This window comes from Gopherus flavomarginatus, chromosome 8 (assembly GCF_025201925.1).
Source record: "Gopherus flavomarginatus isolate rGopFla2 chromosome 8, rGopFla2.mat.asm, whole genome shotgun sequence".
NCBI lineage: Eukaryota > Metazoa > Chordata > Testudines > Testudinidae > Gopherus > Gopherus flavomarginatus.
The window spans coordinates 103,650,774-103,678,442 of NC_066624.1; the positions used below are offsets into that span (position 1 = coordinate 103,650,774).

At 45.8% G+C, this 27,669-nt stretch overlaps 1 protein-coding gene across 1 annotated transcript in view; it reads left to right on the plus strand.

The window, feature by feature from the left end:
- The first annotated feature begins 422 nt into the window (after window positions 1–422).
- The window catches only part of USP13 (ubiquitin specific peptidase 13), an 89,000-nt gene continuing 61,753 nt past the window's right edge, over window positions 423–27,669 (plus strand). Inside the window, exons 1-2 of the mRNA XM_050965869.1 lie at window positions 423–623; window positions 22,232–22,357. Of these exons, the coding sequence (XP_050821826.1) occupies window positions 468–623; window positions 22,232–22,357 (282 nt within the window). The 5' untranslated portion in view covers window positions 423–467. The remainder of the gene's footprint in view (window positions 624–22,231; window positions 22,358–27,669) is intronic.

The following is a 27,669-nucleotide window of genomic DNA, read 5'->3' on the forward strand; positions in this document are numbered from 1 at the left end:
ATTTACCAGCCCAGCTGGCTGGCTGTCGGGGAGTGATGCGGGACAGTTTTTATAAGCCCCTTGGAAAGAATTAGATAGATTCTGTCTAATGTCAATGGGCTCAACTTCCCCTCAACAGCTCAGGGGAAGGGAGCTGAGGGATTCCCAATCCCCTGCCCCAGCCTGCTTCCCATGCCCCTCCCCTCCTTGCTGTCCACCCTCCCCTCCCTTCCCTTCCCAGCCTCTGCTGGCGCTGCCCTCCATCCAATCTCACCGGGGCTCCTCCTCCACCCGCCCCCGGCTCCCCCCTTGCCAGGACCCCGGGGCTTTGCAGCTGGGGCCGCTCCTGCTGCCCTTGGATTAAAAATAGCATCTTCCCCGCTCCGCCCCCGGGCCCGGCTCAGGCGGCCTCTCTGTGCCCCGGGCCCGGCTGCGCTCGCTCTGCCTTCCCCTCGCTCGCTGTGCGGCCGGCCGGCCGGCGGGGCAGCATGCAGCGGGCCGCGCTGTTCGGGAGCGGCAGGGATGCGCAGATGGCTGCGGGGGACCTGGGGGAGCTGCTGGTCCCCTACATGCCCACGATCCGCGTGCCCAAGTCAGGGGATCGGGTCTACAAGACAGAATGTGCCTTCTCCTACGAGTCCCCGGTGAGTGCGGCAGCCCCGCCGGCTGCAAACCCGCCCCTCTGCACACCCCACCCCCGGCAGGCAGCAAACCTCCCCCTCGCCTTCCCTCTAGGCAGCAAACCTGCCCCCCCCGGCCTTTCCCGCCCCAGGCAGCAAACCTCTCCCCCTCCCCCCGGGCAGTCCACGAACCTCCCACCCTCGGCAGGCAACAAACCTATTTCCCCCCCCCGCTTCCCCCCCCCCCAGGAAGCAAATCTCTCCCACCTCCCTCCCCGGGCAGGCAACAAACCTCTTTCCCCCCAGGCAGCAATTCTCTTCCCCCCTTTCCCCCCTCGGGAGTCAACAAATCTCTTCCCCCACCCCACCTTCCCCCCCAGGCAGCAAACTTCTCCCCCTGGCAGGCAGCAAACCTCCCCCCCAGCAACAACCCCCCCACCTCCCCCCCCAGGCAGGCAACAAACCTCTTCCCCCTCAGGCAGCAAATCTCCTCCCCCCCCCGCAGGCAGCACACCTCACCCCCTGCACAGGCAACAAACTTCTTTCCCCCCCCTCCCCCCCCCCCCCCGGCAGGTAGCAAACTTTCCCCCTCGGGCAACAAACCTTCCCCCTCGGGCAACAAACCTCTTTCCTCCTCGCCTTCCCCCCAGGCAACGAACCTCACCCCCCCATCTTCTCCCCAGGCAGGCAACAAACCTCTTCCTCCCACCTTCCCCCACCCCTGGGGCAGGCAGCAAACCTCCCCCGCACCTTCCCCCCAAGGCAGGCAGCAAACCTCTCCTCCCTCCCATCTTCCTCCCCAGGCAGCAAACCTCCCCGCTCTCCTCTTTCCCCTCAGATGGGCAACAGACCTCCCTCCTCCTGCCTTCCCCACCCTCCAGGCAGGCAACAAACCTCCCCGCCTTCTGCCCCTGGGCAGGCAGCAAACCTCCGGCTCCCCCACCTTCCGCCCCAAGGCAACAAACCTCCCCCCTCCCGCCTTTCCCCCCTCGGGCTAGCAAGAAACCTCCTGCCTCCCCCCTCCTGGGCAGGCAACAAACCTCTTCCCCCCCCTTTCACCCGCCAGGCAGGTATCAAACCTCTCCCCCTCCTACCTTCCCCCCTGGGCAGGCAGCAAACCTTCCCCCCCACCCCACAGACAGCAAATCTCCCACTCCTGCCTTACCCCTCCCTCGGCAGGCAGCAACCCCCCACTTTCCCTCCTAGGCAGCAAACCTCCCCTCCCCCAGCAGGCAGCAAACCTCCCCATTCCCTTCCTCCCAGGCAGCAAGCCTCCCCCATTTCCCTTCTTCAACCCTTCACACTTATACACCCTGCTTCATTTCCCTTCTGCTGCAACCTCCCTACTGCCTTTACCCCACCCACAAACCTCCCCTTTTTCCCCTGCTTCCTCTACCCCCTGCCCTCATTGCAAATCTGTGGCAGCCCCTACTGCATCTTCCCTAGGCTGGAAACCTACCCCCTTCCCAGTTGCAAACCTGCCGCCCCCCCAGTTTTCTCACTCTTTTCCAAACCCAAGCAGCAAACCTCCCACTGTTGCATGGTTATCATCCTCCCCTTTCTCCCACTCCACCTGCTGCATTTCCCTCTCATTGACTGCAAGCCCCTCAGGATCCCCCTTGGGTAGCCCCCCAGGCTCCCCAGTGCTGTAACCCAGGCTCTCAACCATCCCCTTGGGCTATTAACTTCCTCCTCATCCCCAAGTGCAAATCTGCTTCCCAACTGCCTGGAGGGGTGGGGAAGGGATGGGGTTGTCTGTCTTGGGAGCAGCTTTGCTCAGCAACATTTGAATTGTGTGGATGGGTGGGGAATAGATGGGAAGGTGCCAGCTAGAGTCTCCCTGCTGCATGATTTTAGAGGCATTGCAACGTGCAAGGGACTTTGAGATGCATGTATTATTTTAAGCAGAAAATTAGTTTTAACCATCTCTATTTCCAGAGCAGGGTTTCTGGCTGCTGAATGTGGGCTTCTTTCTTTGCAATCCGGCTTCCCTCAATTCTTGTGCTTCCCAAGCTGGGGTTTGTTTTATTTTCCAGTCACAGGCCTGTCCTGATTTATAACTGGTCTGTTGCAGCTGAATAGATCCTTCAGCACAAATCAGTGGCAGATTGTGTGAGGTGCTAGAATTTCCTTCCCTTGCCCCCAAAGGGAATTTGACATAATTGATTAGACCCAGATTTTTTTTTCCTGTGTGATTTTGGTATTGTCTGGACCATCCAGTCTGTGCAGGTCACTTGCAGGGGTTATCTGGGTACATCTCACTTAATCAATTCCCTGCTATTGCAGGGGCTGCAAGCTTTATTGTACGTTTGTCCTTCCTATTCATAGCCTGTAGCATATAATCATTTAGTCTCCTCTGGGCTGTAATACTTTGGTCTAATTTTTGTTGTTGGGCTTAGTGTGTCAGTGCTGGGGGGTATTGGTGGTCTGTGATATAAAGGAAGTCAGAGATGATCTAGTGGTTCCTTCTGGCCGTAAACTTTGAGGCCCTCAGCAATTTCCTAGCAGGAGCACCGCCAGCTTTTTTGCCGCCCTAGGTGGCGGAAGGTGCGCCCCCGAAATGCCACCCCTGACAGAGGTGGTGGAAGGTCCTGCCCCTGAAATACCACCGATGACCCGGGTGGCCGAAGATCCGGCCGCCGCAGTCGGCACCCCCCAAATGTTAGCACAGTCGTGTAATGGGTTGCGCAGGCCCTGTTTCCTAGAGTCTGTGTGCTCTTTGCTGAGTTGTTTTAGCTTTCACACAGATAATGAAAGGGGCAATGAATGTTCTCATTCACATATGTTAGTTGGCAAATGCACATGGATGACTCTGTTTTCCTGCTGGATCTCTACTTATTCTATTGTTTTAGGGCATCCTTAAGAAGCCCTCAATGTAAAGGGTCTCAGTCAACTTGAAAATCACAATTTGGCCTGAAACTCATTTATCTCCAATAGTTGCAATTAGCCTAGAATCACTAACATTGGAAGAAGTTAGTAAAGTGTCCCTCTCGCCCCTAGCTGCTTTTGTTTGATGTCAAATGAACGCTGGATGTATGGTCACTTTCACTCTTTACCATGTGTTAGTCAGGCCATGATCCTGCAGTTGGATCCATGCAGGTGATGACTTGAGATCTTGCAGAGCACCAGACTCTCAAGGGTGCAGTTGTTCAATTGCAGGATGGGATCCTTAATCATTTTGGCCCAGATCCCCAAAGATATTTAGGTAGACCCCTAAATATGATTTCAATGGGAAATAGATGCCTAAATACCTTTTAAGGATCTGGACCTTTCTTCCTTGCTGAAAAATACCCTTATAAACATTAACACTGGAGCAGAAAATCCCTTAATTCTCAGTACATGCTGTATTGGAAACGAAACTTTTTTGAAATTGCCTGATGTAAAAGATAAATTAAAGTTGGCTGTGTCCTTTTAAATTGCCCATAGATGGAGTGAGTACTAGATACTGAAATAAAGTTGCAGCCTGCGATGAGAGAGAGAGACAAATCTAAAGGACATATGGATTCTGAACTGCAGGTTTTTCAGTTTGTGCTGCTCTGATTTTTGGATGTTTATCCTTCTCTCTTTGATATTTCTTTTTAATTTGGAAAATTAAAAGGGGCTTGAAAGGTGACTCAGCTGTCTGGTGTTCATCATGTCTAGTGGAAGGCAGGTTATTTTTGCTCACATACTTCAGTTCTCAAGTGTCACCCAGCAGCCTTCCCTGTGCTGGGATGTGTACTGATTAAAAGGGCCAAATCAGACTCTACAACAAAGATATCAAATATTATATGGTCATTGGGATGGAGTGAGGGGGAGAGAGGCACAAAACCAATGTGTCTTAAAATTTACTGCTTGAGCTGGTACCTAACTAGCTAGTACCTCTGGGACATTATTGCTTGTAAGAAGTTTCTGGTAAATGGGAAAACCTGGCAAATATCATTATAAATTAAATGGAAAATTCAAATACAACCTCATGTTGTACAGCAAAAGTATTTAATTATCACCTCCAGGGAGGATTTTCAAAGGTGCTGCACTCCCATTGTCTTCAGTGGGAACAGAGTTAGGGCCAGGCTGTTGAAAATTTCACCTGATACCATTACAAGACTCCTTGTTTAAACAAGTTTGTAGGTATCCAGTGGGCCAAATTGTCTGCACCTGGGCAACCCCAGTGATTGCAGAATCAAGCCCAATATCTGTTGTCCAGTGTTCCAAAAGTTTTAGAAACCTTTTCAAATCATACCAGTCCTCATACTTCTTTGGGTAGAAGATTTATTCAGAATCCTATACCTTACCTGTAAAATGAGTAGCATGATACTAACTGGGTTTAATTTCTAAGACAACTAATGCAAGATACTATGAGAGATAAAGCAACCCAAATAGTCACTTACACATTTTGAAAATGGCAAGACTTCATTCTCCCTGTTTCCTTTTTGAAATAGGAATGTGGGTGGTAATTGTAGCTCAGTGTACAAACATGTTATTGTCTTGGTTAGTGGAAGACATTTGCCATTTTGTGCTTTGTGTTGGGTTAGTTTGCTAACTTGTTTTTGTATGTGGAAATATATAAACTCCAGACATCCAGCTTTCTGTTGATGTGTATATCTAGCTTAGAAAGAAGAATGTAGGGTTGCTTCTGTAGTATTAAAAAAAAGATAAATATTAACAAAATATCCCGATCAGTTGTGTTACCTGCTGTCATTTTTGTTACTGGTTATATTTTAAACCCCGGAGACAATTATTTCCCCCTATAATATTCACTCCCAGTTAATATTCCCACATGTCCTTGCAATTTTTTCTAACTCCATTTCCTTCGTTTGTAACTGTTCAACAATTCACACGTTCTATATGGAATCAGCTCTTGTAAGATTTCTTGTTCTGGCACTTTTCTTCAATACAAGATTTTATTCCCAGGGTTTGTGTCATTAACACCATAAAACCATCACTCATAAATTGCAGCCTCGATTTTTTCTCTCCCAAGAAAGTAAATTTCCTGGGTATTTTGAGAGCATGTCTTGCTGTCAATTTATTCATGATTTCTGTCACTGGGAATGAGAATGGTCTAATGGTTGAAGCTCAGGACTGGGAGCCAGGAAGTACTAGCTCTGCCACAGACTTGCTATGTGATATTGGGAAAGTTACGTAACTCTCTGACTCCGTTTCCCCATCTGTAAAGTTGAAATAATATTGCCCAACTTCATCGGGGGTAATCTGAGGATTAATCTGTTGAAGTCTGCAAAGTACCATGAACTCTAGAAGGTAGAAAGTGTTATTGTTCTAGTGGACACAGGAAACTGGTTCATTATTGGAAACAGTAGTAGGTTTTGCTAACTATCTCAAGAAATACGGAGCCTTATGATCTTCTCCAGTTTTTAGTCTGATTTTCTGTGGTGAAAATCTGAGCAAAGTTATTTTTTTATTATTTTACAAAGAGTGCCGTTTCTTTAGTGATTTCAGAGGTGTGAGTATATGAAAAGAGACATTTAAGATACCTGTATCTTCCCATGCAGTATTAACCCTAATCAAACAATTTGTCATACGGGTGGCGTTTTCAGAGGGAGTGATCAGATAGGCTTCAGTGGTTCTGTTAAACAGCTCTGGGGTCTGAAATCTACAATCTTCTTCCTTAAACCTGCTACGTTAGAACTGAAGAAACATTTCCATGGTTTTGATAGCCATGGTGACATTCTGTAGGCATGTTAGCTGCAAAAGAAATTACTGGCTGCTCTAAAGATAACTGAATAGAAAATGACCCTTGTAATGTCTTATTTTTTAACTAATTTTCATCTGCTAACAAACTTCTGCTTTGCCTTGGCAAATCCACCTCTGATGCTTTGCCTTTCATTCTTTTCACTGGAATTCTTGAGGAAAGGCAGACTGTCTACAAAATGCTAGTTGCCTAATGTGAGTATGTATGATCATGTCTCCCTCTAGTGGCTGGCCCTGGATAGTATAATAGCCTACTGCTTTTTCATAGCCCAAACAGTAGCAGCCTGTAGTTTTCACTCTCAAGGTCTGATGCTGAGTCCACTGTAATGACTCTGGTATGCGTGCAGCTGTGGTGTGTTGTGCTAGGTTTTCTACTTTCATCAATTTGTCAGTTGTGACTTCTTTTCCTTTTATTGGAGCTGAACTTGATATTCCATTATTTAGGGGAGTAGGAAAAGCTATATTTAAATAATTTTAATTCTCTGCAGCACGTGTATTCAGTGGGGCACCAGACCCTGCCATAACAACAGATGCAAAACCTGCAGCCATATCTCCACTGCTATGATGATGAATATTCCCCACAATACACCTTTCAAGATATATAGGTCCTTCACATGCTTATCACAACATGTAGTGTACCTCATTCCATGCAGTAATTGCCCCAGTAATAACTATGTGGGTGAGATGAGACAATCACTACATGTTCAAATGAACACTCATAAAAATAAGACAAAAACACCACATCACCCATGAGTGAACACTTTTCACTTTTCACACATAGGGGGACATTTCTGCTTGGCATGCTGGGGGAGAGGGAGAAGGCTCTTCTCCTGCTGTACTCCCCCCTCCCCCCAGCATGTTCAGCCCCTGTCCCTGGCAGCCGGGCAGGGAGTGGATGTGGTGGAACTGGTCGCCTCTCATGCTGGTCGCTCTGGGTCCCTGTTCTGTGCAGCGTGGTGGCTGCCTGCAAGATTCCAAGTGAGGAGGCAGGGGCTTCCACTCCCCGTCTGGGCCAGGCTGCCAGGGACAGGGGCCAGGTGAGCTGGAGCCCCCTCTCTCCACAACACATTTCAGGCTCGCTCAGCCCCTGAGCTGAGCCAGGCCATGTCCCAGCCGAGCTCTCTCGGGCAGCCACCTTCAGTTGCATGAGAAGTGGCTCTTTCTCTCTCCCCATCCGGAGTCGGCTGCCCGGGGACAGTGGCTGAACATACCCTGGGGGAGGGAGTGGAGCAGGAGAACGACAGAGTCCCCCATCCCCACAGGTAACTGATGGGGTAGGGAGAGCATGGTGGTCCTTGCACTGGGTGCAGGGTGGGGGGTTGCTGGGGAAGGTCCTGGGAGCAGGTTCCCTGGCCTCTGCTCAGCTAGGGCTGGCCCCAGCTGGGCCCAGAGGCATGTGGTCCCCGATCCTGGCTCCCAGCCCCTCCAGGAGCTGGTGGGATTTTTCTACCCTGGCCCAGGGAAGTGGGGCTGGAAGTTCTTCCTATAGGAGACGTGGGGTGGTCACGTTCCTCCCCTTTACATTGTGCCCTCCCCCCGTATCAGGAGACACACGTTGTCAGTCACTCCGTATCTGATCTCTCAGTGCTCATCCTGAAAGGAAACCTGTACAACTCCTTCAAAAAGCATGCCTGAGAGCTTAAATTCATAATTTTGCTAGACACTAAAAGGCATGGACTCAGTAAAGACACTGGATTTATGGCTCATGGCAACAAGCCTTCTTTGCCCTATGGCTGCTGAAGTACTGCCCGCTTAAACTTGAATGGTCTCTTGCAACATGTGTTAACTCTTTATGCTTAATAATCTGTTTTACCTTTGTTTAGTTGTAATACAGTAACTCCTCACTTAACGTTGTAGTTATGTTCCTGAAAAATGTAACTTTAAGCTAAACGATGTTAAGCGAATCCAATTTCCCCATAAGAATTAATGTAAATGAGGGGGAGTTAGGTTCCAGGGAATTTTTTTTCACCAAACAAAAGACACACACACACACACACACACACACACACACACACACACACACACACACACACACACACACACACACACACACACACACACACACACACACACACACACAAAGTTTTAAACAAACAATTTAATACTGTACACAGTGATGATGATTGTGAAGCTTGGTTGAGGTGGAGGAGTCAGAGGGTGGGATATTTCCCTTACTGCTAAATGATGAACTAGCAAGTGATTGAGCCCTCAGGGGTTAACTCTCTCACTCTACAAGGCAGCAGGAATGATGGAGATACATGCATTTCCCCTTTAAGTACACTGCCTTGTTAATTAGATCAGCATGCTGAGACCGCAGCTGCTGTAAGCTCCCTCCGTCCTGAGCCCTGGTGTGTCCTCCCTGCTCTATGGAAGATGGGGTAAGCAGGGTGCAGGAGCAGGGGGGGAGGGAGACACCCTGACGTTAGCCCCCCCCTTCCTCTTCTCTCCCCCCGCACAGCAAGCAGGAGTCTAGGGGAGCAGCTCCAAGGCAGAGAGCAGGAGCAGCACATGGCCATGGGGGGAGGGACAGCTGCAGTTGCTAGCCTGCTGGGCAACTGTTGCACAGGTAACATAGGGGACCGGGGGGCTGATAGGGGGGCTGCTAGCTGCAACGGCTGCTCTTCCTGCAAGCAGTAGACAAAACACGCAGCTGCTAAGCACCGTTAGGAGGGAGCATTGCACAACTCTAAATGAGTGTGTTCCCTAATTGATCAGCAACTTAAGAACGTTAACCGGGACAACTTTAAGTGAGGAGTTACTGTACTCGGAGTACCTTTCCCAGGCCTGAAAAAGAGCTCTGTATAGGCTTGGAAGCTGGTTTCTTTTACCAACAAAAGTTGGTCCAATAAAGATATTACGTCACCCACTTTTTTTCTCTACATACATATTGTTATGAGCTGGGAGAAGCTTTGCAATGGGTTATGTTAAAACCTGCTTCAAGCTGATGTATGAGTGAGTCCTCCATTTAAGATAGCTGTAAGAGACAGTTATGGGGCCACACCTAAAACAAAACCCAAGTGCTTGTCTACACTTTAAACGCTGCAGTGGCACCACCGTTGTGCTTGGGTGAAGATGATACGTACACCGAGGGGAAGTCTTCTCGCATCAGGGTAGGTACTCCACCTTCCTGAGAGGCGGTACCTGTGTTGATGGGAAAAGCCCTTCCATTGATATGGTGCTGTCTACACCAGGAGTTAGGCTGGTATAACTGTGTTGCTCAGGGGATTGGATTTTCCACACTCCCAAGCGACATAGTTATATTGACATAAGTTGCTAGGGTATACCAAGCCTAACAGAGTCTGCCCAGAAACTAGCGCTACGCCCTGAAGGGGTGGAGGGTTCGACTCGCTATTGTGACCAGGTGGGACTGGGTGTAGATGTGTGAGAGAACACACAGAAAGAAACTGGGAAGAGATAAGACTGTCTGGGAGTAGGGAAAAAGCAAGAAAGCCAAGCAGTAGCCTCCACCTGTGAGCACAATTGTTACCCTGGAAAAAGCTAGGGAGAGCCTTTGGTTCTGGTGTTGGCTAAAAGAGTTTGAGGGCCTGGAAGCAAGAAACCTCTTTTTGTTCTTGGTTCCTTCTGCATTCAGAAGCACAGGATTTTGTGCATTCTTTGTAAACAAACAAGATTGCATCAAAGAAGTATTTGGCTGCCACCAATTTCTGTTCCCAACTGAATCACCCACAGAGCCCTGAATTTTGATTACACATTTGGGTCAAAAAGGGCAACAGTGTTATTTGTTTCAGAGTAGCAGCCATGTTAGTCTGTATCCGCAAAAAGAACAGGAGTACTTGTGGCACCTTAGAGACTGACACATTTATTTGAGCATAAGCTTTCGTGGGCTACAGCCCACTTCATCGGATGCATGCAGTGGAAAATACAGTAGGAAGATATATACACAGAGAACATGAAACAATCGGTGTTACCATACATACTCTAACAAGAGTGATCAGTTAAGGTGAGCTATTACCAGCAAGAGAGAGAGAAACTTTTTGTAGTGGTAATCAAAATGGTCCATTTGCAGCAGTTGACAAGAAGGAACAGTAGAGGGGGAAATAGTTTTACTTTGTATAATGACCCATCCCCTCCCAGTCTTTATTCAAGCCTAATTTAATGGTGTCCATTTTGCAAATTAATTCCAATTCAACAGAGTCTCTCTTTGGAATCTGTTTTTGAAGTATTTTTGTTGTAATATTGTGACTTTTAGGTCTGTAATTGAGTGACCAGGGAGATTGAAGTGTTCTCCGACTGATTTTTGAATGTTATAATTCTTGACGTCAGATTTGTATCCATTTATTCTTTTACATAGAGACTGTCTGGTTTGGCCAATGTACATAGCAGAGGGACATTGCTGGCACATGAGGCCATATATCACATTGGTAGATGTGCAGGTGAACAAGCCTCTGATAGTGTGGCTGATGTGATTAGGTCTTATGATGGTGTCCCCTGAATAGATATGTGGACAGAGTTGGCAGCGGGCTTTGTTGCAAGGATAGGTAGTAGCTCACCTTAACTGATCTCTCTCATTAGAGTGTGTATGGTAACACCCATTGTTTCATGTTCTCTGGGTGTATATATCTATCTTCCTACTGTATTTTCCACTGCATGCATCCAATGAAGTGGGCTGTAGCCCATGAAAGCTTATGCTCAAATAAAATTGTTAGTCTCTAAGGTGCCACAAGTACTCCTGTTCTTTTTGCAGTGTTATTTATATAGAGCAGGGGTTCTCAAACTGGGGGTCATGCCCCCTCAGAGGGTTGCAAGGTGGTTACATGGGGGTCGTGAGCTGTTGGCTCTGTGGGGCCGATAGCCCCGAGCTCCCATTAAAGTAAATTACCCCCATTTTTAACTTGTAAGGGGGGGTCAAACTAAGATGCTGCTGTGTGAAAGGGGTCACCAGTACAAAAAGTGTGAAAACCGCTGATATAGACTATAAGTATGTCTTGTGCCCTACATAAAAGACAGGATCCCTGCCCTGAAGAACTTGCAAACTTGCTTAGGCAAAAGATGACGCAGGGAGAGATGACATCCGAAAAAGGGGTGGAAATTGAAGTGTCAATGTGTTATGTTCAGATTTTGCATATCTTAGACATATCTGCTCTGAACATTAGATCTTGCATGTGAAATATTGCAACTGCAGTGCACGCTACCGGTCCGACATAGATTGTTAGTTTGGTCCTATAGCTCACTTCCACCGGTTGCAGAAAGGGATTTGTTTTAGCAGCACAAAGCTCAGCCTCGTTGCAGCTGGAAAATCTTGCTGCTGATGACAGCTTCTAATGTAGATCTTGCTGACTTGGTTTTGTGAGTGGGGAGCTCGGTAATGGTTATATTAGGAGAATTCCCAAAGGGTTCAACTGCCATATGCTTTGCTGTTTATCGGACAGTACAATGCAGACTGAAGTCTTTTAGTGAGTGTGCAATTGGCATCAGTGATCCTGTTGCATGTAACTTTCTAGTAATAACAGTGATCTAGTCACTGGCTCTCCCTTAGGTCAAAGTATCTCAACACAGATATGAAAACCATTGTCTCTTTTTAATGATGGGGGGGGAGGAAGTAAAGCTGAGCAAAAGGTGACAAGAATTTAATAAATCTGGACATTGCTCCAGACAGATGATTTTGGCTGAGCTGCAAAGTGGCTTGTTTTTCCTGTGCTGGAATTACTGATGTGGTGCATTGCTTGGTTGCATGTGTCAGATTGCAAAGTATGAGCAGTGATCCTTGTTTAGATATGGCTGAAGGTCTTTAGTTAGGTGGTGGGGCACATCAGGGACCACATTTTAATTTTCTTTGTGCTCCAGGAAGATATTGTAGCTTACACCTCTCTGATGGATGAGTTCTTTGCTGCCTGGCAGTGCACTTTGATACTAAAACTAATCAGATGGTTACTGCTACACCAAGTCTCTAAAATAGCCAAGTATGAGTAGAATTTGCAGGGGTGACGCACGCAGCAGCTCCCATAAGAGAAACAGCCATGCTGCTTTGGCTGTCCACCAGGTTGGGGTTTTCCTTACATAGCTACACAAGGACGTTATAAACACAGGCAGCGGTGTAAATCTGGGTATTACCAACCATCAACACAATCATTATTATTGCTTGAACTGCGGGTGAGCTTCATGTACCATGTGGTTATTCAAAGGCCTTCAAATGTCCTTTGGACATTGGTCCCCAAATTGTGGGGTGTGCCCTCCTAACAGGGCCCAGCAGGGTCTGGGCCAACTCCAGACAGGGGGCAGGGAGGGCGCACCACCCAGCCCTACTCTGCCCCCAACTCCGCTCCGGCCCTGCCCCAGCCCCTGGCTGTGGCTCCAGGCCCCTGGCTACGGCCTCGCTCCTAACTGCCGACTTTGGCTCCAGCCCCTGGCTCTACTCCCAGCCCCCAGCCCTGGTTCTGGGCCCAGGGGAGCGTGGACACATTCCGTTATTGGGGTGGGTGGGGCGCAAGAGGAAAAGTTTAGGCACCATTGCCCTAGGAGGACTAATATCTGCTGGATCTCATGGCAGAATATAATTTCTGTTCCTGTGTCACAAGTCAGGAGTGCTCCATGAGCCTCTTTTGTCTTGCCATCAGAACTACTCAGTAATATAGAGGCCATGCTCCTGCTTGTGAACATGCCTAAACAGATTGCTTCAGAATGGTGAGCTTGCTAGTTCCATGAGAGGAACTGCTTTGACTTACAGAAGCGAGCAATCTTTAGAATGGTGGTTAGGTTTCATTTTAGTGTCTCTGTGTAGATACTATCAAACGGAACACAAGAATTTCCATGCTGGATCTGACCAACAGTCCATCTGTCTCAGTATCTTGTCTCCAATGGTGGCAAGTACCAGGTACATCAGAGGTGGTGTAAGAAACCGTCAACAGGCAGTTAAGGGGTAATCTGTCCCAAGGGAAAGTTTCTTCCTAACCCAAAATAGCTAAAAGTTGATTTAAGCTGGAAACATGAAGGTTTATACCCTGTCCAAACCTCTTGTTTATATTAGTAATATGTAGCATTGTAACTGGATATTCTATCAATAGAAATGTCTGATCCTTTGTTGAATCCTGCTAAGATCTTAGGCCTTGGGTACACTGGGGCTTTACAGCGCTGCAACTTTCTCGCTCAGGGGTGTGAAAAAACACATCCCTGAGCACAAGTTACAGCACTGCAAAGCACCAGTGTAAACAGTGGCCCAGCGCTGGGAGCGCGGCTCCCAGCGCTGTAAGCTAATCCCCACGGGGAGGTGGAGTACCTGCAGCACTGGGAGAGCTCTTTCCCAGCGCTGGCGCCACAACCACACTCGCACTTCAAAGGCAGCGCTTTGGAGTTTCAAGTGTAGCCAAGCCCTTCGTGTCAAAGATCTTTTGTGGCAATGAGTTCCCCAGGCTAACTGTATTGTGAGTGGGGAATGTATTTCCTTTTAACTGCTTCAAATTGGCCACCTTTCAACAGAGTTGAATGTCTTCTTGCTCCTGTGTACCTGATGAATAGAAATTCCTGACCTCCCTTCTCTCTGACATCTGTTATTTTGTATACACTGATGACAAGACATAATAAAATAAAATAGTGACTCTGTTTTAAAAAAGAAAAAAAAAAAAGGAAGTGTAAAGTTATAGTTTGGACTAGTCCAGTTGCTATCAGCCTTGCTCTTATTCTCCTCCTGTCTTCTATCTTCCCCTTCCCCACTCATTTTTTCTTGTCCTGCCTTTTATTTTTATCTCTTTTTTTCCCTGCCCCCCCACTCCTGTAGTTTGCTTATCTTCTCCCCACTCTGCATTTCCATATGTTTTGCCTTTCATCTCTCATTTGTGTGTGGTGTTCTTTACTGCTTCATTTGTTTGTGTCTGCATCTTGATTAATCAAGTGGCAGGCTTGTGTCTGTTCTTGCCGAATAGCACTTTGACTAGATTCCAGCACCCAATGCACAGTTTAAATACTGGTAAATTAATGCAGGATACTGTATCTGGTTTACTTGGTGGCTGGGATGTGTGTTTTTTTGAATTGTGCCAGGGGCAATCTTCATGTGCTTTGCATTCATTCACTTTGACATGATTTGCTTTTATTGTTCCACCGTCAGTAGCAATGGAGAATGTGAGACACCTGCTTTCTTTTCATTCCCCATTGTAAGCAATTACATGTTGTTTAGATGATTATTAAATGCTGAAGCTTCTGCTATCTTTTGACCTTTTAAACATTTATGAAATAGGAAGGCTGTCACTTTAAGCTATTGTCAGGTTCCTACGTCCTGGATATTATAGAAATTCTCTTTTAACCCTTCCAAATACAGTAAAGATTGTATTATAGCTGTACTCTTTTACAGCAGGAGGTTTCTGCTTGGCCACAACCAGATTTGTGATGGTGATCACAGATGATCTCTCTCTCTCAGGAGGACCCTAAAATGTTTCACTGGCTCATCATTTCTGTAGGGATAAATCTTAAGTTTCGTTGAAGACTATGGCAAAACTCCCATCGATTCCATTGGCTTTAGGATTTGTCCCTTAATGTAAGAAATCTCAATTAGAGATTAGTTGTTGGTGGATAATCCCCTGGTAACTACTATCATCTCGTAACATCTGAGATAATTATTGAGGATCGTGAGATTTAATGTATCCTTTTTCGTCTTTCCTGTGGTACATACTGGTATGTTTTACTATGTGACTGTTCACCATGTTAACGGCTCTGTAACTGCCACATGTCCTTATACATTATTAGCCTAGTCATGTCAGGAAATGAAAATGTTAAACCGTAGATTTCCCTAGGGGACTGGATGGCTCGGGGATTGGCAATAGGATACAGGTCACCGGTTCAAATCCAGAACAGGTTGGTAGGGACTGAATGCCATTAGCATCTGATAGCTGTTGATGTCCTGTGTGCTTGAAATGAGATGGTGATCTCATGCTGGTTTCTTGTGGATTGGTGTTTGTGTTCCCCAGCCTTCCCATCACCAGTGTTGTTGCTCCATCTCCCTCCTCTCTCCCCACAGTTTGAAGGGAGGTGGACCCTATCATGCTTTAACTTTATACCTCCATGGATTCCTTCCGGGAAAGCCTTTATTTTAATACAAAGTACTGTCTAAATGATGATATAAGATAATCTTTCTAGACTATCTGCTTTTCGGAGCAGGGACTGTGCCTTCCTCTGTGTTTGGAAAGCACTTAGCACACTGTGGTCACTCCTGCAATGTAAATGTTGAAGAATAATAAGCAGTGTTGCAAGGAAAACTTGCATTTACTCCCACTTTGTGGGTGCATGTTGTTACAAAGACTTCCCTGAATCTTTAGGGGATTGAATGGGTGAGAAGACTGCACTAATCTCTTACTAGAAGGTCCTTCTAGGTCAGGATCAAGGCCCACTGTCAGAGCAGTGGGTAGAAGCTTCCACCTTAACAGTGTCTTAGGACTTTGAAAAAGTAAAAGAAAACACTCTCTAGATGCTCCATCCCAGAGTTTACACTGATCCCAGTGCATGTTGGGACAGGACTTTGGTTGTTTAGTTCAGGCTGAGTGGATACTACAGTGGAATGGGCATGATCAATAAAACTCCTCTTTATGCACCTCACTACTGAACCTTCGTGATTTTGGTTGTAGAGAGCTCCCAGTCCCTGGAAACAGTATATTGTTCTTGTTTGCAGATAAATAGTGTGCTTGAATCTCTGGCACCTTTCACCAAAACAAGAATGCACTCACATTTAAAAAAAAAAAATCAGTAAATAAGTTTTTCCACCATAGCCACTTAGAAGTCTAGGATGAATGTTGCCTCCTTCCAGGCCATATGGTATTCTGTATAGGTGAAATTCGCCAGCACATGGCCAAGGGCCCCAGTTAGGCCCTCGGAATAGGGCTTGAATGTAGGCCCTCAGAATAGGGTTTGAATGGGTGTTAAGTCGAGCAAGGGCCTGTCTCTCTGCATAGGGATGAATTTCATATATCAGAAAGATCTAGTCCTTACCATTAATGCTGTTTTACCATGACTGTGTTAGACTTTTGAACACAATGTTGTCTTCTGTCCAGGTTGTGTGAGAGAACAGAGAGAAATAACTCTCCTGTTAGTAACCACCAGCTAACTTACGCAGCTTCCACATTTAGCATATGTCCTGAAAATGTCAAATAGTTGCAGTAGCCTTCTTACCAAAAGAGCTGAGTGCTCTCATGGAGTCGCTCTGGGAAAAAAGATAACGAAGTGTCTCCGAGAAAACAGAATTGTAAACAAAGTTCCCGAAACACCTATCCATTGACAATGGGATATATTTTTATTTAGGCCGAGCATCCACAGGCTTCCTTTAACTGGGATGCCGCCTTGACTTTTTGTGAGAATGCTTTAGCTGTGGAGATAATAAAGGATGTAAAAGAAAAGGGACAAGGAATGACTGCATATGTCAGGTGGCTTCCATGTTTCATATACTAAAGATCTACGTGTGTATTTGTCTGCAAAACTCTATGCTAGAGGACAAACAACACTATCATAATGGTCCCTTCTGACCTTAAACTGTGTGAATCTATGAAAACATATATTGGGGATGATTTTAAAATAAATTATTATTACAACTTCATGTCAGAGATGTTGTCATAAACAGATAAGAAAAGTTAATAGCACAGAAGTGCTTCATATCTCTTTTGCCGGGAAAAGGTTAACAAGAACAGTGAGCCTGGCTGTCACCTGACTAGAGGACCAATCAGAGGACAGGATACTTTCAAATCTTGAGGGAGGGAAGTTTCTGTGTGTGCTGTTAGATTTTGGTTGTTCACTCTGGGGGCTCAGAGGGATCAGACATGCAACCAGGTTTCTCTCCAATCTCTCCAATACAGGCTCTTATAAGTTCAGAATAGTGAGTACTAGGTAGATAAGGCGAGTTAGGCTTATGGTTGTTTTCTTTATTTGCAAATGTGTATTTGGTTGGAAGAAATTCAAATGTGTGTTTGGCTGAAAGGATTTTAATTTGTACTTGTATACTTAGGCTGGGAGGGTGGTCCCAGTGTCTATAGCGGAAAGAACCTGTACCTATTCCATTTTTTAAAAAATCTACAAAGATAATTTTTACTGTTTTTCTTTCTTTAATTAAAAGCTTTTCTTGTTTAAGAACCTGATTGTTTTTTTATTCTGGTGAGACCCCAGGGGACTGGGTCTGGATTCACCAGGGAATTGGTGGGGAGAAAGGAGGGAAGAGGGAGAGGGAGGCTGATTTCTCTCTGTGCCAGGATTACTTTCTCTCAGGAAGAGTCTGGGAGGGGGAGGGAGAAGGAGGGGGGAAGGTGAATTTTCCTCTCTGTTTCAGGATTCAAGGAGTTTGAATCGCAGTGATCTTCCAGGGTAACCCAGGGAGTGGAAGCCTGGGAGAGGCAACGGTGAAGGAAAGGGTTTACTTTCCTTGTGTTAAGATCCAGAGGGACTGGGTCTTGGGGGTCCCCGGGCAAGGTTTTGTGGGGACCAGAGTGTACCAGGCACTGCAATTCCTGGTTGGTGGCAGTGCTACGGGTACTAAGCTGGTAATTTGAGCTTAGAGGAATTCATGCTGGTACCCCATCTTTTGGACGCTAAGGTCCAGAGTGGGGAATTGTACCATGACAGATGTCCTGAGTGGTTCATAATGGTAGATGCAGCCCTTGCTTCAAAGGTCTTGATAGTTTAAAGTTCAGGGGGGTTGATGTTAAATAGAATCAGGGCCGTCCTTAGGCATACGTAAGGCACCCGAAAATTTGGGGCACCACTGGAACCACAGGAGTTGACTTCTCGTCTTGCCGGGGGGTGCTTGACCCCCCCCCGCTTCTGCTCCAGGCTGCACCCCATCCCCAACTCCCTGCCTCTGCCCTGCCTCTTCCCACTCCTGCTTCACCCCCGCCCCCCCTCTTCCCTGAGCGCACCCCATCCCCACTCCTTCCCCTCCCTCCCAGAACTTGAACGCCGCAAATCAGCTGTTTGTAGTGCTCTGAAAGTGCTGGAATGGAGGGAGAGGAGCTGGTAAGCACAGGGCTGCCAGCGTGCGAGAGGTGAGGAGGGCACCGGGGGGAGATTGGTGCCGGTGGGAGCTCCACACCCACTAAATTTTCCCCGGCGCACCCATCCACGGAGTCTGCACCTATAACCAGGACAGTAGGTAAGAGTGGGCCAGCTTCTGCACACCCAGGGCACTCTGCAGTCGCCTTACCAGGCAGAAGGCAGAGGCCATATTCACAGAGCCGAATGCGCCGGCATAGGGGCACCAAATTAATAATACTGCATAGGGCCCCATAAATCCTAAGGAGGGCCATGAATAGAATGCATAAATAATTTTTTTCCCCAAGTAGATCATGAATAAAATAGAGATCAGTTAGCTGAATAGTTTAAAGACATGACTTCTGGCCGTAGCACACCCGTCATTGTAGTTTCTAGTCACTGGAGTTCTGAATGGTTGGGTGGGCTGATCTTAGGTTTGAAAGACCTAGACAACCCTTCTTCTAACTCCACACGCTTCTGACGGATCCCAGCAGGATCAGTTCAGCCTTGTGAGACAGAACTCTGCAGGAGAAATGCAAACCATCCAGTTTGCTATTGCGGATCTTTCAGGTGAACCTGAAAAACCAAAGGTGCATCTGTTTTGGTTCATGTTAAAGAAACCACATTACTTTCCATAAGAGGAAAGTGTTTGCCCAAGAGTCTTGGGATAAAATGTCTTTCTCTCTTCTCTCCGCCCCCTGCTTGCTCATCTCCACCATTGCTGTTGTGTAGTCTTCTGTTCAGCAGTTTTCTGACTCCTGCTCTCCATCACAGAAACAGCAGCATTTCACTGGTGCTTTATGTGTATAAGAGCCAATCCTGCAGCCCTTTCCAATGCCTGCAATTCCTCCATAAGTAGCCATATTGACAAGAATGGGAACATAGGTGTAAATAAGGACTACTTGTATGAAAGAGAGTTGCATGATCAAGCCGTGACATGCTTTGGGACCTTGTAAAGAGAGATTTGGGATAAGTGGTGGAGCAATGTATAGCTACCTTTGAGGGGAGGATATGGAGTAGCTGACTTTCAGCAGACAGCTAGGATTGTGCTCTGTGTATGCATCTGTAATATTAAAATCTGTTTTAGTCCAACTTCATCTTGCATACGTAAAGTTCACAGCAGTAACCATGGGATGTTCATTACAGATCAGCGTCTACAACAAAGCCACTGAGATGACAATATGAAATTATAAACTACCCTGGCTGTCTGTTCCCACCTCTCTCTGATTTAGCAAGGGTGCCCTGCTGTTTGGGCATGACTCTGTATTTTCTTTTCATACATACAAACTCCCATGTAGAAGACACATGCCACCCCCCAACAGAAACACTGGCTCAGTGAATATATGGCCTGTATTAGTGAGCATGTATGGTGATCTGCATGGTGCAATACCAGCAATAGCAAGTGTATAAATGATATTTGGTTACCTGAGGGGATGCTCCCTGGAGAGAAGAGTGAACCTGGGCTTCACTGGACTGGGACTTGTGAGACTTGGTCCAATTCCTGACTCTGCTACAGATTCATTAGGTGACTTTGGGCAAGTTACTTAAGCTAAATCTGCATAAGTTCCCCATGTGTAACATAAAAATACAGATACCTTCTTGCTCCCACCATCTGTCCAATTTATCTATTTAGACAGCATGTTCTTTGGAGCAGGTACTGTCTCTTATGTGTTTAAGTGCCTAGCAAAAGGGATCGTGCTTGAAGCTTCTAGACACCGTTGGGATACTGCTGCTTCTGAAGTCTAAACTGTGGATAGTGTTTGTCATGTCCAGGTTAGTCTTTTAACCAAGCTTTTTATGAGCGTTAGGCTGATGGATTTCCTTTTAGAAAATCAGGAATTGGGGGCAGTCCCAAAAAAGTGGGGGAAGGATGTCATGATTTACCATAAGAATGAAGGGATCCGCACAGGAAGGCAAAAACAGGGTGAAATCCTGGCTCCATGGAAACAAATGAAAGTTCTGCCATTGACTTCACACTGACAGTGTCTGGGAGGAGGGGGCCATGCGCAGAAAACAGTATTAATGCAAAATTGAGCTTGGTTGGCAAACACTAGTTGCTTAAATTGTGTTATAGACCAGACATCAAAATGTTTTTTTTTCCTCCTTTAGGGGTTCCTGTACTGAGGAAAATGGTTGAGAGATAGTGTTGATATTGTCTCCATTTGATTATTGTTCTCCAACTTCAGAGAGCTTGACTAGTAAACATGGTTTGAATTTTGTATTTTTAGCCTAGAAGTTTGCACGTTTGAGGTGAACTGGATTAATAGGCCCAATGCTTAGGGAGGAATTTAGTCAGGCACTAAATAACCCAGGCAGTTTTAGCACTATCAGCCATTCAGAGTGTTCTTTCAGCACCTCCGGTGACTTTGGATAAAACAATGACTCCAAACTTGGGAGAGTACATTTAGTTCTGTTTCCTGTCCATAGTTTTGATGTCTGGGTTTTTCACATACAAGAGATATAAGAACACACCTATCCCTGTAACAATTCATGATCAAGAATGATGTGTATGTTCCTTATGTGTAACATTTTAAAGCCATTGGTGACTCTTGTTGCTCAATACACTAGCAATATCTAAGCTAGCTATGGGTGACTTCCGCTAGTGGTGTTTCCAGAGAATCAGACATGAGATGTTTTGTCATCCTGCAGTTCAGAATGCAAGGAAGGTCAAAGTGCTTTTAAAAGGACCTCCCTTTGTTCTGCACCACCTCCATGGAACAATAGATACATTTTTCAAGCCCTTTCTAGTAGTCTGACGCCTACTAACCAGGTGACCAGACCTATTAGCAGCCAGTTTTGAATGATTTGGGAGGGAGCTGGTGGCAGTGGGATTCTGGGGCAATTCCCTGATCAGTGAGGCAGCCTCAACACCCAGCTACTGGGAAAGAGAAAAGTATTGAGTTGCTTTACCTGGACCTTCCTGGGGATTTCAGTCTTTCTAATCAATCTAAAGGGGGTGTAACTCATGATTCTCCTCTGCTATACTTGTTTTAAGTTTCCTTACTCGATGATTAGGGCCAATGCCTGCCTCTGTTCATAGATGTCTCAAACAGAAGCAGAGCAAAACCCAGATGATTCTTAACAATTTCATTTTTCCCAGTGGGTTCTAGACAGGAGCTGTGAAACAGGCCAGAATCTCGGGAGTAACTCTGTACAGCTTGGGAAAGCAGTGATCAAGAGAAGAGGCACTGAAGTAGTCAGCCAGTTTTCACCCTTAGGAGGACAGCTCTGCACCAGTTCCCATTCAGAAGGTTATCTTTGTAACCATAGGGCTAGAGATGTTATATTATTTAAAATGAAAGCTTAGATTCTGCTGGTATTGATGGCTTAGCAGCCACCCCTTTCCCCCAAACTGCTCACTCTCTCCAAGGGATACCTTCCTTTTGCAAAGGATGAATAGTCAAATGGATTTTTCAAGGCCTGCTACTAGACATCAGGTCTTGACACACTTAGGCTATGTCTACACTACCACTTATGTCAGTATAGCTTAAGTCACTTAAGGGTGTGAATAAGTCATCCCCCCGGGCGACAGTAGTTACACCAACCTAACTGTCGGTGTAGACAGTGCTATATCGGCGGGAGATCTTCTCCTGCTGACATGTCTGCCACTGCTTGTTGGGGGCGAATTAATTAAGTCAATGGGAGAGCTCTCACCCGTCGGCCTAGAGTGTCTCCGTTAGAGAGCTTATAGCTGCACCAGTGCAGTTGCGTTGCTGTAAACTCTTTAGTGGTTCCATAACCTTGTTAACCTTCAGTGTTACAGTCACTGTGGTCCAATCAGCTGCTGGTATACTTTGTCACATGGTGTGGAAGATTCTTAAAAGGCAGATAACTCTCTGTGCTCTATAACCTGATATGTAAGCGTGTGATGTGCTAATGTGATAAGGGGAGGGTGCAAAAGGTTGTGGTTCCTAACTATCTCTGCTTGCTGGTGTCTCTCTGTCCCATTCAGTTCCTTCTATACTGTAACTGTTTTCTGTGATTTCTTTCAGGGTTCAGAAGGAGGTCTCTATGTGTGCATGAACACGTTTCTGGGATTTGGAAGGGAACACGTTGAAAGGCACTATCGAAAAACAGGACAGTGTGTATATATGCATCTGAAACGACATGTGATAGAGGTGAGATTTCTAGCTTCCAGACCTGCTGTTCGGATAGTTCTTATACCTCCTATGCAAGTTCAGATAAAGTTTCTGGGAGATGGGCCAAACCTGAAATGTCAAAGCTGACCCCCTTTGAATTTTGGGCTGGGTAGAGGTCAGATTCAGGTCCTTGGGTTCAAACTCAACTGTGCAGTTTTTATTCAAACCGCCAGGGGCCAGATTTTTAAAGGTACTTAGCTACCTGAAGATGCACATTGGTGTGTATGATGATTCTTCCCCCCACAAGCACCTAGGTGTTTAATTCCCATTGCTTTTACTGGGCACCTATGCTCATCTTTAGGTGCCTAAGTAGCTTTAAAAATCTGGACCAGGAGGCCTGTACATTGGTTCTGGTTCAGATATATTTGGAATCTTCTGAGAACAAGGGTTTTCATGAGAGTTTGGCTCAAGCTGGCAGAAATTGACTCAGAAGAGTGAACTTTAGTCCTCACTGGGCTGTAATCCACACTGTAGCCTGAAATGGACCTAGATCCAAACACTGCTTCCTAGATCAATCTCTTATAATACAGACAAGCTTCCTATTAGTTATACTTCCCTACTGTTACTGGATTACTATTGATATCAAATGTTAGGGTCAACTGTGTGTTTGCACATGTGCATGTATTTGTTTGGTGTTTGTATTCTAATACAATGGCAGTTAATGAACTCTGACCCAAACAGAGCGGAAGGGACTTGGTGTGGTTTGGTTTGATGTGCCACTCAGTTTACTTTCCAATGTAGCTTTGAATCTTTGGGCCAATTACTGGGACTGAGATAGTTACCTAGGGTGGGACAAAGAGTGCTTCCTGTTGCTCCACAGCAGTGATCTTTTTGGCTGATCAAGGATCTCCCTTGAACTTGGAAAAATGTCCTGTCCATTCTTACTTTATCAGAAGAGTGTTGGCTGCAAGTTGGGGTGAGTGGGTGTATGCTACAAATTAGGGGAATCCTCTGTCCCTGGGCAGTTGAGAAATAACTGCATTTCCATCACACTGTTACTGTAAACTTGTGGTAGACTGGGCAGATTCTAGCAAATGTTCTTTTGGTGAGTGGATTTGGTGCTTATGAAAGGTAATTGCACTGACTAGAGCCAGGTGGGCAGAAGTCCTATTCAGGCTTACATAGGAGTATCACCCCTAGCCTCCAATGTCCTTGTTGTTCTAGTCGTGAGAGAGTCTGCTAGGGTACGTCTACACTACACGCTGGATCGGCGGGTAGCGATCGATCTATCGGGGATCGATTTATTGCATGTAGTGTAGACACGATAAATCGATCCCCGATCACTCTCCCATCGACTGCTGAACTCCAGCTAGGCGAGAGGCAGAAGCAAAGTTGATGGAGGAGCGGCGGCCGTCGATCTTGCTCCACGAGGACGCAAAGTAAATGATTCTAAGTCGATCTAAGTTACATCGACTTCAGCTACACTATTCTCATAGCTAAAGTTGCATATCTTAGATCGATCCCCCCTCCACCTAGTGTAGACCTGGCCCTAGTCTTGCCAAGGTATATGGGAGGTTTCTGTATAAATCCAAATTAGGATTAAAATGGGATCTCTAAAATCCCTTTGCTTGTTGTGTTGACAAGGATTTGAACCAAGATCTCTGGAGATGAAAAGCAAGTACACTGATGTTCACCTCAGTGTCAAAGTAAACATAAGCTGCTAGATCACTGCAAAGACACTCTTCCCCTACTAAGGAATCTCAAGTCTTCTGTGTGAGTTGCAGCTGTACCATCTTGCATAGGACATCGGGAGAACTCAGCTGCCAGGTTCAGCAAGATTGGGGTAGTACGTGGCTAGTGGATGACACAGTGGTAATTGATAAGGCAGTACTCTTCTGTCCACCTGGAGCCTGTTGAGTAATAATAATGGCTGCAGCGTTCCACCCCAGAGGTGGCTGAATGTCCATAACTTCTAGAATATGTAACCCACATTGGGATCCTTCTGGATGAGAGGGGATATGTAAACTCAGAATACGATAGTATTACTATTTCTCTGAGAAACAAGGGATGTCTAGCACAATGCCCCTATGTTAATTGCGTGTGGGTATGTACATGTGTTTGGATATGTCTCCAAAGGTTTACAGTGGGGTGAAAATAAAAACTACTTCTCTGCTTCACTTTTTCTGGACAACATCATAAATTCATACATGTCTTCATGTTACCATACTAGATGGTCGGCCTTAAGACATTAACATTAATTAAATGAGTTAATTGGAACTATAAAAATATAATTTAATGGGCTCTACTGATCCACACAAGTTTGCAGATGTGTTGCCTTGAAGTCTCAAATGACCCCACATTTTGTCTATTCTCAGGAAGACCAGTGTCCATGTTTTCTGATGAATGCTTGTACCTTAGTGCAGATGGGCAGGCATTTGTGTGTTGCCCCTGGAAAGAATAGTTCAGCTCATGCGGGTACTCAGCGATATAAGCAAGGTTGGCTAAGCCTGCCACCCATACTGAATGATTGAAGGTATCAGTAAGGAGAAACATGCTATCCTTTGTGAGGACCTGTACTTCTGCTCTGAAAGCAGCTTGTTGAGATATTGCTACCTTGTGGAAGCCACCTCCCTCCTGTGGAGTTGCTAGTGATGGAGCCCTATGTCATGGCAAAACAATGCCAAATGTTGCGAATCCATTAGACTGCTTCTAATGAGGTTCACCTGCTTGACAGCTTAATGAAGGACCCAGCGCAGGTTCTTGGATGCTTACTAAGAACTAGGGCTGTATGAGACAGAGAGGCCATGCGGCACTGGGTGCAGTGACTTCGGATGGATGTGACCAGGTTGCTGTTCTTGTCTCTCATTGCCTTGGGATCATCTCTGCAGAATGTGGAAGTCTTTGTCACTTCCTGAAGTGTCTGGGATAAGTATCAGCTGTGTGTCCTGGCACAGCTTTACAAAAGAGCAAGGGGCAGGTTCTCCGCTTGTGTAAATTGTCGTAGCTCCATTGATTTCGGTGGAGCTATGGCAGCTTATACTAGTGAAGGATCTGTTCCCAAGTCATCTTCCATAGAATCAATGGGAAACATATGTCACTGGCACTGCATGCTGAGCAGCACCCCCCCGGCAGCAATGTCAGTTGACTCATCAAATTGAATTTTTATGTAGTCATTTTTTTTTCTGAGATTTAAAAACCAGGTACTCTTCTGCAACCTCAATGGTTGTGATGCCAGTACTGTGCACAGCAGGGATATAACACAGGCAGTGTTCAGTTGGGTGCTCTCTCTGCCTTAGACCCCTTGACTTTTGAAACCATTGCGCTGCATTGGGAAGGGTAAGATTTGCTACATGGCAGGTGCTCAGATGGCAATGGGTCCTCTTGTGAGAACATAGATAACATGGTGGTTCATTACACAGATCTGCGATTTATAGAGCTGCCAAATAAGGTTCCTGACACTTAGTTCAAGTAACATGGAGAGACCGACATAGCACTCCTATTACTGGTTATACCTGCTCCTGTATTTTGTACTTCATACATCTGTGAAGTGGGTTCTAGCCCAAGAAAACTTTTGCCCAAACAAATTTGTTAGTCTCCTAAGGTGCCACAAGGACTCCTCATTTTTTTTACTTCGCATTGACTCTGACTTTTACTGGAGGATCTTAAAATGCTTTACAAATATTAATTAATGCTTGTAATAGCCTTTGAGGAAGGAAAGTTATCACTTCGGCTTACAGATAGGGAAAGCAAGGCACAAACTGCCTGGGCCTGCTTTTTCAGAAGTGCTGATTGTCCACCACTTCAGATGAAGCCGGTAGAAGTGGCAGGTGTTTGGCACATCTGAAAATCAGGCTGAGATATTTAAAGGTAGGCAGCCAAAAATGGAGGCACCCAAAGTGAGAGGTCACTCTTGAAAATTTTGATCTTAATGTCTTGCTTCAGGTCACACATGGAGTGGTGGGAATTCAGTCCCATCTTTCCAGTGTTAGCTGAACCACTGAGATAGTGTGGGAGGTGTGGGGTGGGGAGCAACCATCTGTTTTGTATATTGCTGCTGCTGCTGCTTTTTGTAGTAGATCAGGGATTTTTTTTAAGAGTGAGAAAAGATGCTACATAATTCTGTTTGTCATTTACATTTCATTGAGAAAATGTGCTAGTTTTTAATACTAGTGGCTATTCCCCCTGCCTACAGGGTGAATAAATAAAAAATCAATATGATAAATCTGAACAGTAGGTTCTGTTGTTTTGATAAGTGTAGCCGACAAACATTAGTTGGTGTGTGTTCTTTCTGATCATGGAAAACTTTTCTGTGGGGTGTGAAAGCTTGTTAGTGATTCTAGCCAGTCTCTTTGGCCGAAGCTTTATTTACATGGGAGAAAGAATCACCCAAAATATGTGAACTCTTCACCTCCCTGTCAGCAGAGACAAACACATGAATTCTTCCTAGGTTGACAGATTCTGGGCCTGTTTCTTTCCACCTGTTGTATCCTAATTTTACTATTTAAAAAAAATAATGAAAAAGCAACAAACAAATCCCACTTGAAGTAGCATGACATTGTTAAATGCTGTAAAAGATACGCTGGTGGCACAAGAGCCACAAAAAATGAATCACTGAAGAAACTTTAACAGTACATGGTTCCGAATAGCTTAGAAAGAGTTGTGGTTGCATTTGCTTTTACGCTTATGGTGCTGCTGGTATTCTTCCCATTGCTTTGTAAAGCACTTTGAATTGGCAAAAACACTACCTGAAATTGAAATTAGCTCTATTGCTGGAAGACCTGGCACACAGCTGTGCTGTGCTCGCAGGTTTTTGCCATCTTAAAACTAAACCAATCTGCCTAGCATTGGTTTTTGCAGAGCCCCTAACGCTTACAGACCACTGTGATCACTTTCAGTCACTTCAATGGGAGCAGGCTAAGGCCCTAATTGAGGAAGCATTTATTTTAGATTATTTACTTTAGATAACAGTCTGTTATAACAGCCAGGAGGGCCCTGCTGGCCCACCTGGATTGATAATGGGAGGCAGAGTCTTTCACCTCTGGGTCATCATGTCCAGTCTACATCCAGTCATTAAGCACTGTTGACATCTGATGGTGTGGGAGTATGTGTGAAATTACATGATGGTCCCATCCAGTTCTTAGGCCGTGTGTGTGTGTGTGTGTGTGTGTGTGTGTGTCATTACCAGTGCTATCACAATTGGTCACTCACTTGACAGAGGGGAGTAAGTGGACATAGAGAATAAACTACTCTCACTTCCGAAGGTGGTCCCACTGGATCAAGGTCGAGTCCCATTGGCGAGGGATATGAAGGAAGTTTACGCTTCTGCTGCCCCTGCTATATGTGTTCTATGG